The sequence below is a fragment of the Pieris rapae genome, chromosome 15 (genome assembly GCF_905147795.1).
Source record: "Pieris rapae chromosome 15, ilPieRapa1.1, whole genome shotgun sequence".
Classification (NCBI taxonomy): Eukaryota; Metazoa; Arthropoda; class Insecta; order Lepidoptera; family Pieridae; genus Pieris; species Pieris rapae.
Window position 1 is genome coordinate 432,912 of NC_059523.1, and position 24,415 is coordinate 457,326.

A 24,415-nucleotide genomic window follows, 5' to 3' on the forward strand; every position below is an offset into this window, starting at 1 on the left:
CAAAGGGGTAGTTTTTCTTATATTCAAAATTGTATATCATATATAAACAAAGCCATGCACGTGTTATTATATACAAAAGGGTATAAAATAAAACATCAAAAACTTTACATTGTTTTTAATTTAATTGGAATAATCGTAACCTCCCTATATGCCGTCCTATCACCACACACCGATTTCCTAACATTCTATCTCTGTCTCGCAATAATTAATTAAATTGAAGATTTTATTAGACTTGTATATGTCATATTGCTTGGTCTCTATCATCTGGAGAACTGGCCGGTTAGAGATAGAAAAAACAACGTGTCAGATTTAAAAAAGAGAGAAAAGAACTATCTTTCAATAAAGATTTTTTATATATTTAAAGTTTTAATTTAGGATTTTTGCACACCGCCCTGATAATTTCAAGTATGAATGTATATAGATACATGATGTAACTATTTTTATATGTTTAATTTACATGATTTCCTCGCATGTTTAATTTATTTATGTATAATAACGTACTTCTGCGAGACAAGAGACAATCCAACATTGAGCGATTTATAGACCAGCACTAACTTTCCACGAAGATACGGATTTACAATAACCATTGCTAAGCGAAATTATTTTAAAGCACTCATACGATTTAATGAATGCCACTTACCAGAAGTCTTTTATGAGATAAATCATACCTGGATTTCGATACACAACATTTTCATATAGATAATTATCTCCTTACCTAATTGTCTATTACTTTTTTAATGAAGGACCATAATGAATTCTGAATGCTTAGAAGAAATGTTGTCTATTGACAACGCATTTTTTTATTCACATTGATTTTTAATTTAAAACACACTGCTTAAGACAATTACTAGTTAGGTTTTTGAATATAAGCCGTATTCAAAAAATATATATAAATAAGAGTTTTTATATAGAACGTTCGTTTAAGTGGCCTTCATTAATCACTATCTCGATACACACTCTACAGCCAAAAAATAAATGTAATTTTTGCATATTTATATATTTGGATTTAACTATAACTAAATTCTATATATACAATTATATACCGCCGAATTAAAATGTTCAAATAAATACAATTCAACGCAAAATATTACAATAAAGTAAGGGAAGTTCAAAATGTACATATATATACTTACAGTAAGAAAACAAATCATCGTTATAACTTCCGTTTAGGAATCAAATATCACTCTAGCTCATTGCCCTACGCAAAAATGATTTATTCTAAGCAATGTATTCATTATTGTACATTTTACTCGTGTAGCGACAGCCTGTCTCGCGAAAAAAGCATCTTAAATGAGTTCCAGACCACAGACGGCAGACAAATAAAATTCATTTTTTATTGACATTCGACGTAAGCATTTATTTATATATTCTGTGGACTTTGAACATCTAGAATAAAGAATTCAAATTTAAAAGGTGTCTCTTATTAAAATGCTTAGTTGGCGCTACATAGCTGATGTGACACAGTGATCATGTTTAATCGTGCTGCATCAGAAATATCACGATTGCAAGTATTATTACTATGTAACTTCAACAAGAAGGCTTTCAATATCCGTAGCGCTGATTTCACATACTTGGAAGTACGTTGTACGAGAACTCAATCGAAATCGCTATTAAACTTGCACTGTAAGCTTACAGGTGTTGATTGTAATATAACAATACCGCTTTACAAAACTGTGGGTTTACGTTACACTTTGACAAAACATTTCACCTCACGTTATTTAACAAGCGATTATTTTGATGACAAAATGGCTGCCATGTCGCACCATCAAAATGTCACCTAATGAATACGAAGCTTTATTACTATCTACAATAAATAAGTCAGCGAAAGATCATTGAGACTCGAAATCGAATCGATTCTATACTCGCAAAGTGAACTTAAAATTATTTAACACTGGTTAAGGAATCATCTTCCTAATGTCGATCTTTAACCGATACTACTGGCAGCATCAAATTTGAGTGCAAACGGAACAATCGATACTAAAAACCGATTCTAATCGAACTGTGACGAATCGAAAGCTATCGCGATAGACTTATCATTAAGAAAAAATGCTAATCAACATTTTGTATAAACTTAGGCATTACTTAACAGTACAACTTACTTCATATTGCGTGGGTATTTTATACACTGTCAATGCGAAAATAATTTTTTTTTGGTTGTTATTCGGGACATTACAAAAAGTAAGGACCAAGTCCCGACAACTAATTTGAATGGGTGATAAAATTAATTTTGTTAATCATAACATTCAGAGTTCTTCAGTCTTTGTGTTAATGAGTTTTTACTAATAAAACGAGGTTTATATCGATAAAATTTTGCTGTCCTTTTCTGCCTCACGCCGAACGATTGAGTCAATTGAATCCGATTCACATTACAGATTGAGTTCTTAAGTAATGTCCGATCTAAAAGAAATATCAAAACTCTTTGGAAAATCACAAGAAAGATTTGAATAAAGACTAGATACATGTAGTGCTGTAAACTGACCCGGTGGTTCAGCCGAATGAGCCCGTAATGTGGCACAATTGTCTAAAACCATGATTTCATATAATAGGAAAACTAGCATCATTTCCATCTCTTACGTACTTGCACAATTAGAAAGACACAAAATTATTTCTCACACTAACGTACTTGACAATTACGCTTGCAAAGCGAAGAGTTCGGATTATTGTGTCCTGTCTTTATCTATTACATGTCCGTAGAACGAGACAGTTGGACGAGCGTTATCACAATAAAATAATTTTTAATCCAGCCTTACTTTGTCCTTCGTTCAAATTTTAAGTTTTGAAAGTTTTATTAATTTAAAAACAACACAAAATATTTAACCCCGATGATAGGGAAAGAAGAGTGTGATGGACGGGACAAAATAGGACATTTCTAAACATCATTCATTATCCCAAGTTTTAAAATAACATAATATTATAAAGCGTCACGTTCTAATCTAAAAATTCGTCATTAACATAAATCTTTGGAAGCAAAAAATTGGGCACCATATAGAAAAAGGGAAGATTTTTATACTAAATATTTTTCAATAACATCGCACACACGCCTTGGTGGCCGTAGACAAAGATACTTTGCACCGGGTAACGCCTCGCTACACGCAGCGACATCACGACCAAGGATTAACCACTTTATATTTGTCTATGGCCCCACGCCAATTTCCATTTGGAAAAATTGAATTTTAATTATTTCATTGCAACCTCACATTCGAAAATTTCTTAATTTTAAATACAATTTCAATTTTGTGTCACTAACTTTGAGCTTATGGTTATCGATGGCCAATTTGTAAGCCAATCACTTATTGATTTCATTCCACAAGGTAAGACAAGCATTCAGTAGTTTCTAGATCAATATCAAAAAATTTCCTAATTTCCCTACGAGTCTAGCACATAAAAAAATCACTAACAATTTTAAATTTAAACCTATCAAGCTATTTCAAAGTCAAAACAATTGCTATTCCTAATATTTTTCTGACAGTGTGTTCGTATCGGTAGGTAGCACGTATAATTACTCTCTGTAGCCTGTATCCAATTAAAATTAATTCGCGTTTAAGCCTTCAATCTCGGCCATAAAATCTAAATCAGTCTCATAACAGAAAGGTATCTATCTCTTTTTATCTCCGCATAAACACAAATTGAAAGGTCTAGGTTTAAACTTAATGTATTATTAGTAAAAGTAAACAGTTTATTTCAAGTTATTTAAATGGTACCAATTATTGACTTTATTCATTTAGGTAAGTATCGAACACACTGTCAGCAACATATGAAACTGGACAAATGAAATATCAAGATAGTTTCACATGACAGCTTGGAAAGATCTCAGTTAGCAGTTAGGCAAAGAGCATTTTCAATAGTTAAGATTCTGCGCCGCCAAGTCAAAATGGTGCCCATACGATACGCAGAATTATTCAACACAATGAAACGAATTCCGAACGGAAAGGACAAAAGACAGACAGACGGTATGGAATATGACAGCTGACACTTTCCGTGTGAAAAGCTTTCATTTGCCGAGAATAACCCCGCAGGACATTTGACATTACATTTTACGTTCCTTTACCTAAAAACTGACATCTTATGAAAAATACGCACAGATTTTAACAGAGCTTAAGAACGTTTCGGGAACTTACTGGTGTATTTGATTGTTAATTTTTACTATTGTACATTATATTAATAACAGTTTTGAACTAAGTCACCATTAATTGATTACGTATTGAGCTGATATATACTCGCGCGCGAAAAACTTGGGAAGATCACAATTATTTTATTAACTTGACTTAAATTCAGATAATATAACATAAAACATGTTTACCGTGAACAGGTATTCTAAATTTCGTCTAGTGATTACTTTTTATTTAGAAATTACTTTTTATGACCATCCCAAATTAGGCGGACGCGAGTGTTGTTACAAAATATATTAATTAACGTTACATTGTAACAATAAGGTAACGAATTAAAGGCTTAGCTGGGAAGAGAAAGATACCGTGCGACTTTCAACTTTATTTGTTGTCAATGAAGTTAGAAAATTAGTAAATAATTCTACTTAGATTTCAAGAAATCAAGTCGGCAGTTAAATCAACTAATAACAAATTATACAATGACGGGTCATTCACAAACATAAATTCCGACGTATAAATTTTATAACATGTCAAGCCGTCAATGTCAAAAGTCGCACAGACTAAGCAGCGCCATCTCCTGAGCTAACCGTGGAAACAGCGTGAAACAAAATCGATTAGAATGCAGAAGCCCCTAATAATATTATATTAAGCATCAGGCGATCGGTAGGAGGCGGGCAATTCTAGATAATAAGTCCCAGATTCGATGCCAAAGCGTCCGAAGAGCTTTCGAGCGACTGAACAAAAATCGCCAAAGGATGAAAACTGTCGCCACTTTGGTTAAAGTATGAACTATGTGTAACCTGAAACGAAGGATTTATGAGATTATAATATTAATTTAACGTAAAAAAGGAAATATTTTTTTTATTACTTATCACCCCTAGGAGGGAAAGTTAATTTTTATATTTTCATGGCACCAGTCGATACAATCAAACCTCAGGTTCGTAACTTACCAGGGATCGGCCCTTGCTACGGTCTTAGATACTCCATCACTCTCTCTCTCTCTCTCGCAATACGGGTGCGTTCAACTTATCCATTCTCTATCTTCTGGATTTGGTGCAGGATAAAGCCTACCCAACCCGACTTCACTATCCACGAGTGCCTTGTATATGATACTCGTAAACCCCTTGTCATTCATCCGATAATACTCAAACCACCAAAGCATCGCTTTAGTATCCTTGTCCTTATGTCATCCATACTTCTTAACGCTCTGACTTCCACACCCAACAACTTTTAGCTTTTGTATAGGTAGACCCTTAATTAAAAACTCACCGCCATAAAATAGCTCGCGACTTTGGCAACGTTTCGGGGCTCTCCTTGAAGAGAAACCTCCTGATGCCCAAAACGTACGACTCGATGTACGCGTCCCAGTCGATCTTGCTGACGTCGAAGTCGAAAGTGGTCCGATCCTGTGGCGAGAGATAGGTGCAGAGGGCTTTCACGTTGTCGTCGCTGAACGCCCATTGCCGCGTCGTGAAGTACTCTAAGCAGGACGAGGCCTTTTCTAATTTGCTTTGAACGCGCATCATTCTAAAAAAATACAGGGTGTTAGCTATTCATTGCCTATTTAGAAAAATACGTATGGTAGTAAATACATCACGTCATCGAAGGATTAAGATATGTCGCACCTAACTATCTTAGTTAGCCGATCAATTAAAAGTCTAGCCTACTAACTAAACAGCGTCGTTAAACAAGCGGCCTCAAATATATTCAGCCGTAGCGTTTGTTACAACATTTAATAAACTGCCTGGCTAATGCTTAGGCCATACGTACGATGTAGTTATTTAAAAAAAAGATAAAACTTATGACATAAAAAATATTACTTTTAAAATTAAATTGTTTGAGTCTTATTAACATTATTATTGTCATTACATTATTCCTTTGTACTTTTTGTTTTTCATGAAACTTTGGAAAACAACAATTAGACGAGTTTCGTATCGAGTTCGACAGTAGCTCAAAGTGGAACTAAAATAAAATAAAATGAACAGTCAACAGGCAAGTGATGCAACATCATCGATCCAAGTCATTTGCCTAGCTGTTTGATCAACTGGCTAAATATCTTTCAGGCCGCTAGTTAAACAGCGCCATTTAGTTAAAAGGCTAGGCTGTTAATTGAACAGCTAGTTAATCTTGTTGGCTGCGATATATATAAACTAATATTAAAATTAAGAAGGTGGCTTACGAAGGTTTATTTCCCGTAACAGCAGTGAGGATATCAAAGAGAGCTGCCGGTGCCCGATGCTGAAGTAACATCAGAATCCGATGTTTAAGACGATTGTTCGTGATGTCTCCTCCAGGGTACCACACTAGGCCACCTGCAATTCGTATCTTGTTAGTAAATGATGATAAATTTGTTAAGCTAATTAATCCGGCAAGTAATTGAAGGCTGTCCTATATACTCACTAAAGGGATGTTTTCTCATGTATTTAAAGCTGGTCTTGACAAAGCGACGCCACGTGATGGGGTTCTGTTGTCCGGTACAACAGTTATATACGACTACCCCTTCGCCACTGAAATTATTTAAAACATAAAATACATAGTCGACATGTCTATATCTTATTGATATATTATGAACTTAACAAGATTTAGAAGCATGAACTAACAATTCATATAACGATTTAAAAAATGCATGTCTAAATACGTAAATTCATATAATGAAAATTGCAGTATATTTATATGTAAAAGAAACAGGATCGGGCGTAGGAAACAGCCTTGTGGGACTCCAGCGTTCGACGGTTTAAGTCGACATGCTCTAACGATGACGACCTTGATAGAGTATTTAGCCAGAAAACTGAAGATCCAGTCGTATAATTTCTCGAGCAGCGCATAGGCTGAAAGTTTCTAGAGAAGCGATTTATGCCACAACCGATCGAAGCTTTTGCTATAATCAAACTAATCGCTTACTGATTTGCCAATATGTATCACATAATATTCTTCTAGACTATTATAACTCTAGTTTAGTTTAATTATCGCATATAAAACATTTTAATGACTTTTTTGGAATAACAAAATATAGAAATTTTCAAAGTCCAAATTTATTCAGCTACAGTTTAGCCTCACTAAGAGTATGTAGTGTTTACCGTCTCAAATGCGTCCTCCAAGCACAGACTATCATCAGATTAATTACAGTATCCACAGGAACCAGGTCTGCCACCTTGTTCCCAGTGCCCAACATGGACCTGAAGACACCCTTTCCAACCGCCGCAATTATCCCGTTGGGACCGTTCCAGTTGTCTACCCATCCTTTTACTGGCTCTTTGACAGACGACAGCACTGGAATGAACATTGAATGAAATAAAACTTTTTGTAGTATGAATTTCAATCGATGTTTTTTTTATTTATGGGAGAAAAGGAAAATCTCGTCTGAGCTGAACCTTTCAAATTTTTTTAAAGAGATCTTCATTAGTCACTTGCTTCATTACTTAAGGATATGTTGGTGTTGCATATCTGTCTCCACTTCCCACTGTCTTCGGCGGGAGAAATAAAGGTTTACTGTTATTGAAACTGAAAAAAAATATGCTCTCACCAATCGAAGGTCTGACGATGGCTACCGGCAGATTTCCGCATTCCTTGATAAGCATGTCTTCCGCCAAAGCTTTGGTAAATGTATATGTATTTGGTCTGTCACCTACACAAAGAAATAAAGCTTACAATTGAGAACCATATTTAGTGCAGAAGAAAATCTCTGTATCGACACTACCCATATCTCAGTTAATCAGGCTATGACTCAACGTCAGTACTAAATGTTACAAAATTTGGTTACCATCAATCCGAATTAATCAGAATTTATAGTACTTTGAAAGTATTGCGTATATCCAGGAGTTATAAGAATTTTTTAATCTTCCAAACTTGTAGTTATTCAAATATATTATATTGAACAAATAATATTGAATGAAAAATTAGACTCCGGTCTTACCGACTAGATCCGGCGTGATCCTATCGACCAGGTCATCTGGCAGCGTCTGCACCAGTGTGACAACGTGTTCCGGGTGCGCTGGAGGCGCGTACACTCTCTCCTCGACTGCTTCGCGCTCGCAGTTGCAGTACGCTGTGGAAACGTGTACTAGGGCCTGCAATACATTAAGGATACTGTTGTTATAAACAAATTTTTAAAGCTATTTTAGTGTCTTAGAAGGACCTTATTTTGCGCATTCAAAGTATTTTCAATAAATAGAAAAAAGTAGTGACTATAACGTAATGTTTACATAAAGCTATGATTTTTATAGAACAGGGGCCAAACGCGTTTATCTAATGTTTAGTGGTACGATCATGGAAACTTTCGAAGCCAGAGGGCTCACGATTGCGTTGCCAGGCTTTTAAGTTTACATTTAATTAGTACGCTCTTTTCTTGAAGAAAGTCGAATTGGTTCGGAAATACTTAAGTTGGCAGCTGGTTCCAGATACTGCCTCAAAACGCTCAGTTGTGTTGCTCAGTAAGTATTCTGCAGTCGGACAAACAAACTACATACTTTGCCCCATTCGTCTCATTCAATTTATACGTATGATACTAAATTTTATACACAAATGTCAAGCAAAGCAGTAAGCACGAGTCACTCACTTCCAAAGCTAGCATACGATGACACAATTGAACCAACTGTTGAGTTCCCAGCATATTGATGGTTACCGACAGTTTCAGTTTCTCATCAAACTTGACAGTTGCAGCTGAATGGAACACTATTGACACCTGCAAAAAATAATAAAATAAAAATCTATTTCCCATTTAGTTCGTGAGATCATGTGCGTAAAACGGAACTCGTACGAGGGGAATTTTGAATTACCTAAGAAAACCGGATATACCTTTTGACACAGCATGGTTTGATCGGCAGCGCTGATGCCCAATTCCGGCTCCGTAATGTCTCCCACTATCGGAACTATTTTGGTCAACTCCTGCGGTCTCTCTCTTCTTAATGTCTCGAATAACTGAAAAAGAGTTTAAGGAAAGTGGTCATATCTAAAAGTTACATGAAGAGCCTGGGGTCGTAGGTTCGATCCCCGACTATGCACCTACTGTGTACATGCGCTAGACTGTAGGTGCATAGACGGGGATAGCATTCGCTCGTACGGTGAAGAAAAACATCCTGAAGAAACCAGCATGCCTTCAGACACAAAAAATGGCCGGTGTGTCAGACATCGGATTGTATACAATTCGATAAATGTCACAAAAATAGCACCGCACAAGAAAAAACTTAACTTTAAAATTGGGATTGCAATCGTCATCGATCATCTGATGTTAAGAGATACCTCCCATGGAAACTAAATTACAGAAGTCACGAGTGCCGGCCTTTTAAAATATTTTCTTGAATTGGTTCGGAAATACTTTAGTGGATAGGTGGTGAGTGGCAGAAACTGCATTAAAAATGCTCAGTTGTGGAACGACGGACGTCGAGGACTGCGTGTGGAATTTCGTACTCAGCCTTGGAGCTGCTAAACATCAAAGGCTGGTCTTGCTCTATGCCACTGCTGCTTCACGACAATGCTAGACCACACACTAACAACAGACTGCTATCAAATTAGATGAGCTTCAATTGGAATTTCAGGAACATCCACCGTACACCCCAGACCTTCGTATATCGAAATTTAAAAATAAGGTAAAAACATGGAGGAGCAATAATGATGCAGCAATCGAAACCGCCTTAAAATATTTTATGAGAAAGCTTTTATTGATTTCTGTCCGAATGTTTTTTTTCGGTAAAGGCATCAAGCATTGATTGATTAATATTAAAATGACAAAAGTGCATAGATAGAAGGTACATATACTTTGATTAATAAAATATATTCTATTAAAAAACTACTTTTATTCTCCCATACAGAACACTAATTTCATATGTCGTCCTAATATATTTGATTATGCACAGCCTTAAGCCTGTTTGCAGGCTGTTCAGAATCACCTCTGAGACTAACTGCCCTCCGAAATGGTGATTAAGGATATAGTTTTTGACTTACCGGTGACTGTGTAAGTTCGCTAAGCCGTGACGCCACATCCTGACCCCGTTTAGGTCTCATCAACAAATATATGTTCTTTATTTTAGGACAGCTTCGCAACAATTTCTCGACTAACACCTGGAAATTGAAAATCAGTCAAATGAAATCTACGCAATTAATCGTCTTTAACTCAAGAATCTGTTTCCATCTCATTTCTTCAGGTTGCACAGATGTCTTTTACACTTGATATAAATGATATTATGTAACAGTAGTTAGAGATAGGAATATCAATATGTAATCGAAACAGAACAATTCAAAGTGTACGACCAACGAGACTCCAGAAGATAAAGCACTCCTTATATGGAAATTGTATTGTTTTTACAACAAACTCTCAAGCGAAATTAGAGAATTATCACTGAATAAATTCAACGCTCTCGTAAAATGTACATTAATCGATAAAACTTTTTTTACAAGTTGGACGATTATTTAATTTTTGATTGATTCGCTTCAGTTCAAACTATTTGTATGACTCTAAACTTGGCGATTAAAGTGGCGAAGAGTTTCTAGCCAGTTCTTCTAGCCGCTCTACGCCCTTGACTTGCGAACAGGTAGTAAATGTAAATTAAGAATCAGTCTTTTCTGTTTGAGTTCATAAGTGTACTTGGTTACATATACGAATAAAGTTATTTTGAGTTTGAGTTTGATAATAACAGTAAAAAAAGGAAATTGAAAAGGGAAGAGAAATTCTAAACAAAGAATGGACAAGAGAAAGGAATGTGCTTGCACGCATTGATCGGTTTGCCACTGCACCATAGGTTAACGCCTAGTACGACTAAGCCCCCCTTAAATGAACATGGGTTAAAACTGATGGGTTTTTCCTACCTTTCCCATAAATCCCGTTCCCCCCGTGACAAATATAGACTTCTCGGCGTAAAACTCGGCGACAGGCACATACTCCTGGCTCGGGAAGGGAAGGCAAGCCATCTTGACAACGGTTATGCTATGTGTGCGTTCAATTCACTTCATGCCTTCTACCTGCCATCTGTAAAAGAACATATTGCATAAGGTTCCTAGCTGGATTAATCTGCGAGATGAGGTAGGTTTGACTTCTCAAATCTGTTTTCATCTCAGCATTAAAACATAAAACAAACGACAGTTATTGTAGGAGAATGAATGGAGTATGTATAGTTTGTTATTTATAAATATATTTAATATTAGTAATATTTTGTAAGTTAATAAATCTATACGAGGGCGGCGATTAAAGAAATATCATAGCGTAGATTAAATGCGATAACTCGTATGATGAGTATTCCTAGAATCAGAAGCAATTGAGTGATTAGATTATTTGAACCGGAAAATCAGGAAACGGACTTTCTTGATAATCTGTATATTCTATCTGTCTTGGTCAGAAATTTATGAAAACAGCACATGTTGACGTAAAAGAGGTATGTAGACTTGGAACCCTCACGGGTAATTCGCCCATTAAACACACTTCGTCAGGCACTGAAGAAAGACTTGCAGAAGACCTGATCGATTGCTTTGTAATATTTTGCACATAGAACTGTGGTTTGAAGCTAATCGACTATCACGAAGATATGTTGTAGCCACATTGCAGGCACACACTATCGATTTTTCCTTTATATATAATATACTGTTAGTATATGGTTGTGGTACGTCAAGTGCCAGACATTGACCCAAGAATCAAGTGCGTGACTATGCCTTGAACTTGGTAGGAACAAAGGCCAAAGAGAAAAAAATATTTTACAAAAATGTCGCAACAAAATTACCCATTTTTTACATAAAACATACTAAACACAATACTCACATAGTATGTTAAAATATTTTATTATTTTCTGCACAAATTCCTTATAAATTGTCAAATTTCGGATATATGAGCGACATTGTATTTTTGTAAAATGCATGCAATTCATAGATAATAATTGATAAAATTGATACGAAACTGTCATTTTATTGTTTAATCTATATACTTCAGGGTGCAGCTTGTCTATTTTCCTTTTTTTTTAAACTAAAAAGTTTAATATAAAGCAACTTATAGATATATATATATATATAGGTACTATATATAATCTCACATCTATTATTGACAGCGTTTTCCATACTTTTAGAAGAAGCTAGGCTTCTAAGCTATAGAATATATCTAGTCGGTCTAAGTTCCTATGGTTACTTCCTACTGACTATTTACTTAATATTTTTAGTGATATCACATATGTTTTAAACGATAACTTATTATTTACATAGATTATAACTATCCTACTAATTTTATATGTAATTACCTTATAGGATTTATTTCCAACATACAAATATACAGTATTTACAATATTCTTAACCTACATAATAATAAGTAAAAATTGATCTTTAGAAAATTGAAATGTTTGATGTAGTAATTTTAAACCTTTAAAGCTCGCAATTCCTCTCTGTATTGCGATACTCATTCTTTGATCGAGAAAAGCTCTGGATTTACCGGTAGGTTCTATTTACCAGGCGCAAGATTAAATCCTTAATTAGCGCATGTGAACTTAAACCCCACGGCCAGTCTCTAGTCCAAATGGAACAAAATCAAAGTTGGAGGTAATACTCATATATTCAAACCGATTTGACACCTCCACAAACGTTTCACAGACGGAACTATGTATCTGCTAGTACATACGGACAATAAATTGATATCCTGTTCCATTGGTTTGTTGGTACTAGTGTTTCAATTCATTCAGTTAATGTGAAAAACATTTTTCTATACAATCTGTATTCATCCAAACTCTTTAACATAATTTACAATATTTTTAAAATATTACGCCTACGTTTCGCAATAATCCTGTATTGGTGTTATAAGCTATTATTAGGAAGTGACATTGTAACTCAACCCACATTGAATAAGGCTGGTCCCATACTAGCGTTTTCTTTATAATATAATTTAGATTGGTTATTTATATACATGATAATATCTTATTAAAATCAGTATCAAAATTATATTACTTAGCTGTTCGTTACTCGCTCGTATAAGTAAATAATTCAATGAAATATGGTATAATAAAGCTGAAAATAGAATACAAGCTTCCATAATTTTTAATTGAAACGTAGCGAAATCCAATACGAATATTGAATCTTATTATACCTTTTCGGATTTTATTTCCAGCAATAATTTCTTAGCGGAGTTCACTGCCATGCAAAAATTTCAACTTAACCAAGGCTTTAAATAAACAAAACATCTAAAAGACAAACAACTTTCTCTTTTTCTGTTTTTACCATAATTACTAAGTAAGTACATAACCACTTCGATAGAGCATGTGTATCTGTGTGTTAAAGCTTTTATACATTTTAATTTTAAAACACCGTAACGTAACGTGTGTGTCACTGAACTGCTGGACCTTTTTGAATATTTTTTTTGTATGCGGATAGCGCCCTGGATGGTTTAGATTCACAAATCAGCCGATGGCGCTGTAGTTGTTATCTATGTTATTTATGTATACTGCAAATTAGCAGCTGTTATACATTTTTTGTGTGTTCAAAAAAGAGTTGAGTATGATTTACATTACTATTAGATGTTTTAGTATGACGATATTTATAGTAGACGTTTGTGCAGGACAAGGTCTGTCGGCTCCGCTGGCGTAATACATAATTACCTATATATGAAACAAAAAGTAAATAAGAGGAAAATTGTTACTTGAAAACAATCGAGCGCACCTCAAACTCAAAAGTTTTATAACTAAAAATAATAGTTTTAAAAACGTATCCTATGTAAAAGCCCTAAATGTAATACCTAGTTCCCCAGTATTCTGACCTAGCAAATCGCATTGTGTGGCTTATACAAAACATGTTGCTAGGTATAACGCATTTTACTGAATATAGATAAAACCTTAGCAAAAACTTGGCTTTATTTAATTTAATGTATAATATAACGAGTAAATATAATCTAAATTTATTATTTAGTACCGTGTAGCTTTATCTCTTCCAGCCACAGATAATAAAAAAATACAGCGAAAATGTTTATATGATCTAAAAAAATTCTACATTTTTTCCCTGTAATGAGATTAAGGGTCGTCCTAGGCAATCTAAAAGGTCCAGGCATACCGAGTTGTCTACAATCTAACTAACCTTCTGCGGTCTCCGACGTTTCTGACCCAGCAACACTATAAAGCCATAAAAGATTAACAATTCAGTCGCGTCTCCGCAATAATTATAATTGATAAATTTATTTTACGACAGCAGTGTAAGCCTCTCTCAACACAGAGGTCAAATCACGGCTGTGGACCAATGAATTTTGCTGTGTGCCAACTTTCTGTGTGTCAACTTTCTCGTACAGTAAAGGTAAACATTGTGAGAAAATCGGCATGTCCCAAACCCTAAAAACGACCACATGTTTACGCACAGAAAACCCACCTACTTATCAAATTGAATATTATTTTACAATAGCATTAAATTTATTTATTTAATGAACTTTACTACATAATATGTTACAACTTACATGTTATCTTTTCTAAAATATATGATTTGATTAATAATGACATTTTTGGTAAATATAACTGCTACAAAAAATTAAATATTACAATAAAAATAACTAGCAAAACAGCGGATTTGGTATCAGTTGGGCACTCAACAATGCGTTCTTTAAAATCCATCAGCCCAACTTATATTGTTTAATCCGTCATAATCGCGAAGTATTCGATTGAGAGGTGCTTGAACAATAACAGTACGCATTTAGTCTTCTGCTCTACAATTTTTTGCCGTTATTCGAACCGAAGACCTTCAACCACATTAAAAACCAGCGCGTAGCATGAGCCAGAGGCGGTTTGCATACCATCAGGGTCTGAAATATGCAATTCCAACGTGGCTACACAGCCATTCATTGTAGCGTTGTCAGCCAATGGTGAGTCACCTACTGTGACAAATCATTTTAGTGTGTCAGTGAAAGTCGGAGAAATTACAAATAATACATTCATAGCTTAGAAGTTTATAGGTTAAATAATAGTTCCAGAAATCCGGGATTCAATTATCAAAAGAGAATTAGTTGATTTGAGCTTTTTTATATTTCAAGAACATGTTCGGAAGGATGCGTATGTACACGTTCATCAACACGAGTCTATGAAAATAGAAATTTTCGCAATTTTTCATAATTCAAACTGTACACTTTATTATATTTAGCATGTAATTTAAAAGTGATAATCAAAAATATTTTCACGAGTTTATTGTCTATTTCTTAGTAATACAACGAAACAACAATATTATCATAATTATATAAAAGCTGCCAGTATTAAAGGTTATACCGCCATATTTTAACATTTGTTTTAATTTCCTATTTATCAATTTTTTATTATTATTATTTAATGTAAGTATATTGTAAATACTGTATATTTGTGTGTTGAAAATAATTCCATATAAATTATATGTACAAGACTTCTAATTTAAATTCATTTATTAATAACTTTAATAGCTAACGTATTTAAAAAAAATTAAATTTGCGATTTGATTCACTGCTATTAATAATTTAGGTTAAGCAACGTTTTATAACATTTATAAAAATAATTACTGAATCGTTTATCAAAGCTTATCAGTTCCAAAAAGTGTATCAATCAAATAGATAATCATTTCCTTGCACAAACTTTCCTGTTGGACAAGCCTTTTAGAGATAAACCTTACCGTTAAAGTACGCAAAGCATTTGCCTACTTTTATTTAATTTGTAAAAATCTACTTGAATTCTTTAATGTTAAGATTTTTCGTTAACTTGCGGAAAATAATTAAAAAAACATTTTCGACGTCTAATGAATTTGTAATTTTTCTAATATAAATAAATTAAAACTAAATAAAATATTGACAATATAACCAGTTTACGAAAAGTTTTTACGCAAAATAAAAAAATAATTAGTTTAAAATCATTATTTACTTTTCTAATTTATTCTACTCATGGCATTAAATTTAAATGTTTTTACGTTTTAATTTCTTTTATATTGATGTATATTCACCACATAGTACGCTAAAGGATTCACTGCCCGATCCACATATTCCTTCTTATATCAGTACTAAACGTTTTGAGTTACAGTTATCCTTACAATTATTAATTAAATTCATGTACCGAAACTACTGCTGAATTATTAATGATATAAAAAATTATATTTAGATTGACGTACCCAATCACAATTTTATATGACACACACTTCTTTTCCCGACGAGAAACGCAGGCGCACTGAAGAAAGATAAACATTACGCTTCTATAATAAAGAAAGTACCATCTTACTGTTTAAAGTAAAACAACTGGAGGTTAATGAAATATTTTTATAAGATTGATTTATCTTGTATGGTTATTAGGAATTTCGATTTCGAGAAGCAACTTAGAAACATTCAAAAGTAAAACATGGTTTGTTTAGCAGTTCATTTATTTAAAAGATGACAATGAAATATACAGTATTTACATTTTTCTTAACCTACAGTAATAATACAAATAAATTTAACTGACTGTATTGTGATACTTATTCGTACGTAATATCGAAAACCACGAATGATTAAAATATTACGTTCAAAAATGTAGTTTACTTTAGGTATAGCTTACTTAAAAACTAAAGGGTACAAAGAACTCGTAACTCTAAACTAGTACTAGTAGAAGGCGGTTTGTATGAAACAATTTGGTTATATGAAATTGATTAAAAAAACACACGCACAAATATCTTTTCAAAGCATTTCGCTTATGGTTAAAAAAATTATAGGTTTGCGTTCATGGTTAAGTTAAGCACTATGCGTTACCCAAAGATCCCTCATGAACCCTTCATAATTCTTGGTTGAGAAATATATAAAATATAAATTTATTTCGCACTGATACAAGGAAGCATTTTTTCTCTCGATATAAACAATATTAGCCAAATGAGGATATCCTTACATTATAAGGCGCGGGAATGGAGTTAGGGTTGTCACTCTTCACTATATTATGCGCTAAAAAGTTGTTTATTTAATTGCCACTTTGTACACTGATCTTCGCCATCGACTAGCGCGACTGCATTCACTTTAAACCCTCCAGTTCATACGCAAGTAAAAGCGTGAACTAACTTTCTCGTCTTACAAAATCCTATCGAATCTTGTCTCCTTTCTAAACGTACCTACGTATTTCGCCGTTTACGTACGCTCGATTACGTGTATCGTTAGAAAGTATGGTGCGTAATTACCAGATGTACATATCATCAGATTCTTCCAATAATAGTTCACAGTGACATAGGGCGATTAACAAATTATAAAGTTATTTACACGTTATTTTGCCGTACATGGGATACTAAGTCTTCTGCCATTTACCACGGGGAGTGTTCAGAGAAGTTGATCGCACCTGCAGCTAAGCGGATGAAGCTCGGAAGATCGGACGTCGAGGCAGAATACGAAATTCCAGCCATATTACCTCGGCGTCCGTCGCTCCACAAGTGACTGATTTGAGGCAGTTTTAGCCACGCACCATAACTATGTTGGATCAACTGCCAACTGAGGTATTTTCGAGCCAATTTGACTAAGGGTCAAGAAAAGAGTGTACAAATTCTTAAAATGTGTCTATGGGCGGTATCACTTAGCATCGTCCTCCTGCCCCTTTGCCAAGAATAAATTATAAAATTATTGTTTTTTTTTATTATTATTACCCCTGTTCTATTAAAAAAAAGCTACGTCAACACTGACATAGATCTCTATGCTAAAAGAAGTAATAATTAAGTGGTCTGCCATGCGCTGGGCTTCAGGTACAAAATTATCTCCAATTTTTTACCTGAAGCTTTTTATTTAACAATGAGTTGCCCTTTGGCTTTAAATGATTTAATGTTAAACCAACTCAAATATATCGCAAATTAAAAAAAAAAATATTTATTGACTTTGGTGATAAGATAGCCCAATTTCAGCTTAAGATAAAGCTTTTAAAGATGCGATTTATATGACAAAAACAAATACTATCGTTAAGTACTTTTACACTATATACAAACTTTTAATATTAGTTTGTATTTTTTTTTACACTTTTTTTATAAATTACTAATTGACACAAACAATTTACTCATTTATTATAGTTTGCCATAAAAAAATATTTGTCAATTTTGCTGTTACAAAATTAAACTAAATAAATTGAAAATACTAGTAAATTTTTGCTTATTGTTGCAATAAAAATAAATAAATTAAGTTTACAGCAAAACAACGAATAGGATATAATATTATAGCGATAGGATTTATATTTTTAATTTTTATAAATATTGTTTTAAACGAATGACATCCCTAGCAATCTAATATTAGGCGAACACTGAACTTTAAGTGTTAGTGACCTACATTGCGCACGTGCATCTGTCAACGTCGTCAAATCATCGCGTCGCAGTGGTTTAAGGTTTGATATCCGGAGAGAAAAAAAACATACATAAACCTGTATTTCTGTCTTACTTTAGTTTTATATTTTGTTTTTTTTAAAACTGTTATTTACGTTTGTGTTAAATGTGTGTTCACTTCAATCATTAAATATAGTCGACACCAGTAATTTGATACTTTCGATAATTGGATTTTTTTACCGTTCCCTTTAAAAATAGTCGATAAATTGAATAAAATCAATGTTAATTGGTCCCCTCGCTAGTTTGAAGTTGAAAAAAAATAGTATCTTGCTTGGCACGTTTCATCTTTTGTCCAGGCATTTGTGTTTATTATATTACAGACCTGGCAATTTTGTCTTTTAATTTTTTTGGACAAGATAGGCGAAATAAAGCTTTGCGAATAATTAATTGTTAATACATAATAAGGAATATTAAATCACGAATTATCAAACTCTTATTTACCGTCGTGGTTAATTTAACGTTTTTTTATTTTGAACTCTTGGTTTTTTGAAATTTATCTCTGGGTTAGAGTTTCAAATTGTCGAGATTTGACTGCACTATTGATATTGTGAGTAATACTAATCATGAAATTGTTTATTTACCTACTTACCTAAATTAATTAACCTACTTGACAAAATGTGTGTTTTTGTGTTACAAAATTTTGCAAGGGGTTTAACTTTGAATTATACATTGCATTGACAGTCAATTGGAATTATAAAATGTTGTAGTTACGTGTTTGAAATTTTTATTATAGTAAAATACGCTTGTTATGCGATTTTCTAGCATAGACGTTGCGTAACCGTTAAACAACTTAAGAATTATATAATGTAAACAATTCTATGAAGATTTGTCTTTATTTCCAAATCCTTTAATTGAAAAATAATTTTTGTTTAGAGTTACGGAATTTAGTAATTAAGTTTTTTTATATTTATCAATAATAATAATAAATTGTATGTTATGTTATGTCTAATGAATAATATAAGTTAAACTCAAAATAGCTTTATTCATATATGTAACGAAGTACACTTATGAACGTCAACAGAAAAGATGTTAAATTAATTTTAAATTTACATTTACTTACGGCAACTCAGCCACTCTTTTAATCGCTAAGTTTTGAGTTATACAATTTCTTTGACCTGAAGAAAATCAATCCCAAACATTAGGATCATTTAAATAATCGTCAAATTTATAATTTAAGTAATTTACCTATAAGTCTCTGGTAAACATGATTAAATTGCAGCAGTTTTAGCCTGGTGGTTTATTTTCGTGGTAGGTTCAACTCCGGCTAGACCTGCTGCGTTCGTACGGTGAAGAAAAATATCGTGAGGAAACTGACTGGCATTACACCAAAAAAGTCGAAGGAGTGTTAGCTGGAGGCTGATAAATTGCCTATTAGAGGCAAGGCAATGCATTCTGAAGCCCAGACGTAAAAAAGGCTGAATTATGTAATCATAATTTTATACTTTAAATTCCTGTTGATAGGCTGTCTAGGCTGATATTATATAATATCCAAACTGTCGCATTCTCTAGACCCATATATATGACTTAACAATCCCATACTCAATATAGTATGTTAACCAAAAAAGCATATTCTGTTCTTGATATTTTTTTTGGAACCAGCTGCCCACTGAAGTATTTCCGAACCAATTCGACTTATGGTCCTTCAAGAAAAGAGCGTACCAATTCTTAAAAGGCTGGCAACGGACTTGCGATCCATGTGCCATTGAGTGGCCATGGGCGGCGATGTCACTTAGCATCAGGTAAACCTCCTGACCGTTTGCCCCGTGTTCTATAAAAAAATATTTAAATACTTTTAGAAATCGTGTCATAACGTAGATCGCGTTCCATGCTTTAACTAGATGCTTCCAACGGAAACATAATCAAATTAAACCAGTTACGGTTACGGCACGTAATTGTTTATTACTGTCTGCAGAATCCCCAACTAATATACTTTGACATGGAGTACTCGTAGTTCTCTGTAGCTTGTTTCACCTGGGAATCAAATCTAGAACTGAAATTCAAACTTAAAGAGCCGAAATAAGTAAGACGGTTAAGCTTAGATAACCAGCAAGCATACCCGGTATGTATTAACCACTTCGATGGTTACTTTCTTACCGCATAATTCATCACTAGATAAGAAATAACTACAAACGTTTTTGTACAAAAGGCAAACGGGCTGGATAGGCTCACCTGATGTTAAGTGATACCATCGTCCATAGGCACTCACTTTGTCTGCTCGAAGATGCGTTGACGGCCTTTTACTAGTCGATATTCTCTAGTCTTGAAGGACCCTTGCTTTAGACAAATCACGCGATATTATAATTGAATCACAGATTTAGAAGATTATCAGTATATAACTAGTGAAAACGTTGATGCTGACTACTGCCAGCTTGCAATGATAGAGCTCGCTACTACGGCCTTAAATTTAAAGCCCAATGACGAGGTATCACCGGCTGCCAGCGGGCTCCAACTTGCGGATATTTACGGCAGTAGGCCTTGCCCGAGCCCGGTGGGAGACGTCAAGCCCACCAGACTTATCTATACTAATATTATAAAGAGGAAAGGTTTGATTTTTTGTTTGTTTGTTTGTATGAATTGAATAGGCTCCGAAACTACTTGGCAGATTTGAAAAAATCTTTCACTGTTGGAAAGCTACATCATTCCTGAGTGACATAGGCTATATTTCATTTTCAAAAAAAATAGGCATCCTTACTAAAATTACGATAACATTAACATTTGTTTATTATTTGATACAATTCTAACAGATGGCGCTGAGTTAAAGGTAGTAGTTTGGCAAGACGACGTTTGCCAGGTCAGCTAGTGCTATATATATATAAATAGGGGAGAATAGTTGCTCTCCTATTTAAGGTTCCTGCCATGGATCTGTCCAATCGCCTGGTCTAATAGGGGTAAAACAAAAATCTAAGAGAACGTTTTTGATGATTAGCAACTGTTACAATATCACAAACTTGTCACAACCCTATTTATCGTCATATTTTATTTAAAGCAAACAAATTCCAAAGTAGTACAAGAGATTTTAATTTTCATCTGAGAGTCCGGGAGTGACTCTCGTATTCTTTAATAGCTTACTTAAAGAGTACATTCGCCAATATCTGATATTTTCTAAATACTAATACTGATTTTAAATCTAGTGTAGCCTTTTTTGAGAACATATACATATAAAACTTATGTCAAATTCATCCAAAATAAACAAATTTGACAGTTAGGGTGAATTTAACTAAATCGCGAAATTGAGTGCTTTTTTTATAAAAGGCGGCAAACGGGTAGGAGTATCAATCTGATGTTAAGTGATACGAGGGATGCCTTTTAAGTTTTGTCGTTTGAAGAAAAACACAATATTAGAAATTTATAGTACTTTTTATTGTTTTTCAAAGTATTCACCACGTAGCTTTATACACTTTTCGCTCAAACCAGTTATTATAACATTTATTCCACTCTAAAGTGGGGTGTTCAAAATGGCTGATTTGATTGCGTCGAATGCTTCTTCATTGGACTGGAAAGAACTGCCTGTGTGAGCTGGCGTTGTCGTGGTGCAAGATGATGCGTCGCTTTGAGCTAGGTTTTCGAAGTTCGGCGATGACTTGGGTAAACCAACTGTGCTATTAATATATAATATCGCCCAAGGACACATTGCCAAAAAGCTCGCAAGTACATTGCCGTCCCAAGAATTGGCACTCTCTTTTCTAACCACCACCACCATTTTCATCATAAATAATAAAAGTGGACAGCTAAAACTTGCCTTAAAAACAACTGAACTACACCTCGACGATATTAAAGTATGATACGGTTTTGTAAAATTCAAATGTTGGCCTAGTGGCTTAAGCATAGGACTGTCAACCTCTGAAGTCTTGCATTCCAATCACGGCTTACGTGTCTTAATCGTGAGGAAAGTCTTGTCATAGAACCACAATTCAACATTTGTCAGTTCTGACTGTCTTTTGTCTATCAATCTGTGGCCAAAAACTATACACTGTTTTTGGTTATTATTATAGTAAATTTCATTCATTTGCACGACAAAAACGGGACCATCCTATACAAATCGGGCATATGCTTCATGCAAGTTAACTATCCAACCGCGGATCCAGACACCACCAGTATGGGGAACCCCCCGATGTATTTCAGAACCAAGCATATAACAGCAGTATTAGCCCCTCTGTTACATGAATATTTGTGAGCATGGGGTAAATCCAGTCAATATTAGCTCAAATAATCATCCGGCCAGCACAAATTTTTAGTTATTCGGTTTCAGTTTTGAAAATATTAAATATTGTTAATTAGCAAGAGAATTCGCGAGCGGAAATTATAATTAAAATTGTTTATGCTCTGTGTTTAATAAATGTATATTATTCGGTTGAGTTTACAAATATGTAGTCATCATGTTTGTTTGTCTATACAATAACTCACCAATAGTATAGATACAATGATTCGTCTGATTAATCATTCCTGGCAAGCATTGATCAGTCTGCTAATCCAAAACAAATAATATAATAATATATGCCGCCAATCAAATTAGGTACTTCTAGTTCAATAGGCCACAGTAACGTATATATACAGAAGTTTGATAAAAGACTTTTCAGTGTGAAATCTCGATACCACATATCGAATAGATGTGACGAAGAGTAAGGGCGTGAAAGATAAACAAATTTCTTCTTTTTTCCTTCTCTCAGAATATTAGTCAATAATTAATATGTTTAAACGTTACTTATATAATTTACATTAATATGTGGATTAGTTTCTCAGGGAAGAAAATTTCACCAGACAGGGAATCGGTGCCAATCTAGGTTATAAGCTACTTTTTATATAGGTTACACAGAATTTCTTTCAAGATATTTTAATATCATATATTACATTGATTATTCTTTATATAGTTGATATTTTGAATGTGGTAAACGCCTTTTTTAGGTGTACGGCACGCCTAGATCCATTAAAAATTATCTCATCGTTTGAGAGAGTGCGCATGCTTATCGCCTCATTCAGGCCCGACAAGGACAAATATATAATTTTGAGACCTCACAAAATTAGGTAAAACCTCTTTAGATCATTATGTCATTGAATCTTTAATAAAAAAAAAATGTCAAATTCAAAATTGGAACGGCGTTTAACGCCGCATTATGTCTTTTTAGGTCACTGTTTGTAGGTCAGTATATTATATGAGAATAAAAAGAGAATTACTTAGATAATTGAATAAGTACTCACCTATTTTTGAAATTACGGTAACACAAACTTCACTGGCACATTATAAATGGGTTATTTATTTTTGAACGTGTCGAATGAAGGTTTTATTTATAAAAATCGCGGTAGTTTCGGTGTTTTTATCGAAGCCGGTGTAAGAACGTATGGAATAAAAAAATCAATCGGGAGACAGCGTTAGGCGGTAGCCATTTTGAAACTGCTTCTAGCTGCCTGGATCGCGCATGCGTCCCGGGTCGTACAAATATAGACTAAACACTGTCCTATTGCTAGTTCTAAATAACGCCTACACATATGCAAACATTAAAAACAAAAGTTTAGTTAGTGAAAAACATCTTCGATTTTTTTTTCGGATATCGAAGTAGCGTTCCACTACTAACTCGCAATTAAAATCATACTTTTCGCGCCCAGTCCATCGTCGATGTTACCATTTAATTAAATACAATATTCTACGTGTCAAGTTTTTGTGATTTTATTGAATACTAAAATAAACGCAGATAACACAAATCAAACCAGCTGACAAAATACGAATACAGACAAAAAATGTGAAATCATATTTTACAACGGTCAACTTAGTATTCTTTTTATTTTTCCTTTTTTTGTATACCCGTAAAGTATAATTTTTCTAAAAGAAATCAAACCTAACAATTTAGTAATTTCATAGTTTAGAATTACGAAACTGGCCAGAGGTTAGGTTTGTTTCTTTAATGTTTTAAATAAAAAATGTAAAATTTAATTCTTTTAAATAAAGGCTACGTAAAATGTTACGTAAAGCTTTTCTGCCAGGAACTGACATTCAAAATAAAGAAACAAATTAGTTGGTGTATGGGCTCTTGTCAAATTTATAATTTAGGCTT

General features: G+C 33.9%; 1 protein-coding gene across 4 annotated transcripts; it reads right to left on the reverse strand.

Moving 5' to 3' along the window:
* Positions 1-100: 100 nt before the first annotated feature.
* LOC110998202 (putative fatty acyl-CoA reductase CG5065) lies at positions 101-23,762 on the reverse strand. 4 transcript variants are annotated; one of them, XM_022266716.2, is made up of 12 exons: positions 23,565-23,762; positions 10,908-11,067; positions 10,047-10,163; positions 8,901-9,023; positions 8,662-8,787; positions 8,020-8,173; positions 7,630-7,731; positions 7,184-7,376; positions 6,507-6,613; positions 6,286-6,418; positions 5,376-5,633; positions 101-4,906 (listed from the first exon to the last, which is right to left on the reverse strand). In XM_022266716.2, the coding sequence occupies exons 2-12, from the start codon at positions 11,007-11,009 to the stop codon at positions 4,759-4,761; spliced, it is 1,563 nt and encodes a 520-aa protein (XP_022122408.1). In that variant the 5' UTR covers positions 11,010-11,067; positions 23,565-23,762; the 3' UTR covers positions 101-4,758. The 4 variants fall into 4 exon arrangements, with proteins under 4 accessions (XP_022122408.1, XP_022122407.1, XP_022122406.1 ...); XM_022266715.2 differs by lacking the exon at positions 23,565-23,762 and adding an exon at positions 16,910-17,046; XM_022266714.2 differs by lacking the exon at positions 23,565-23,762 and adding an exon at positions 16,167-16,251.
* Positions 23,763-24,415: the final 653 nt, after the last annotated feature.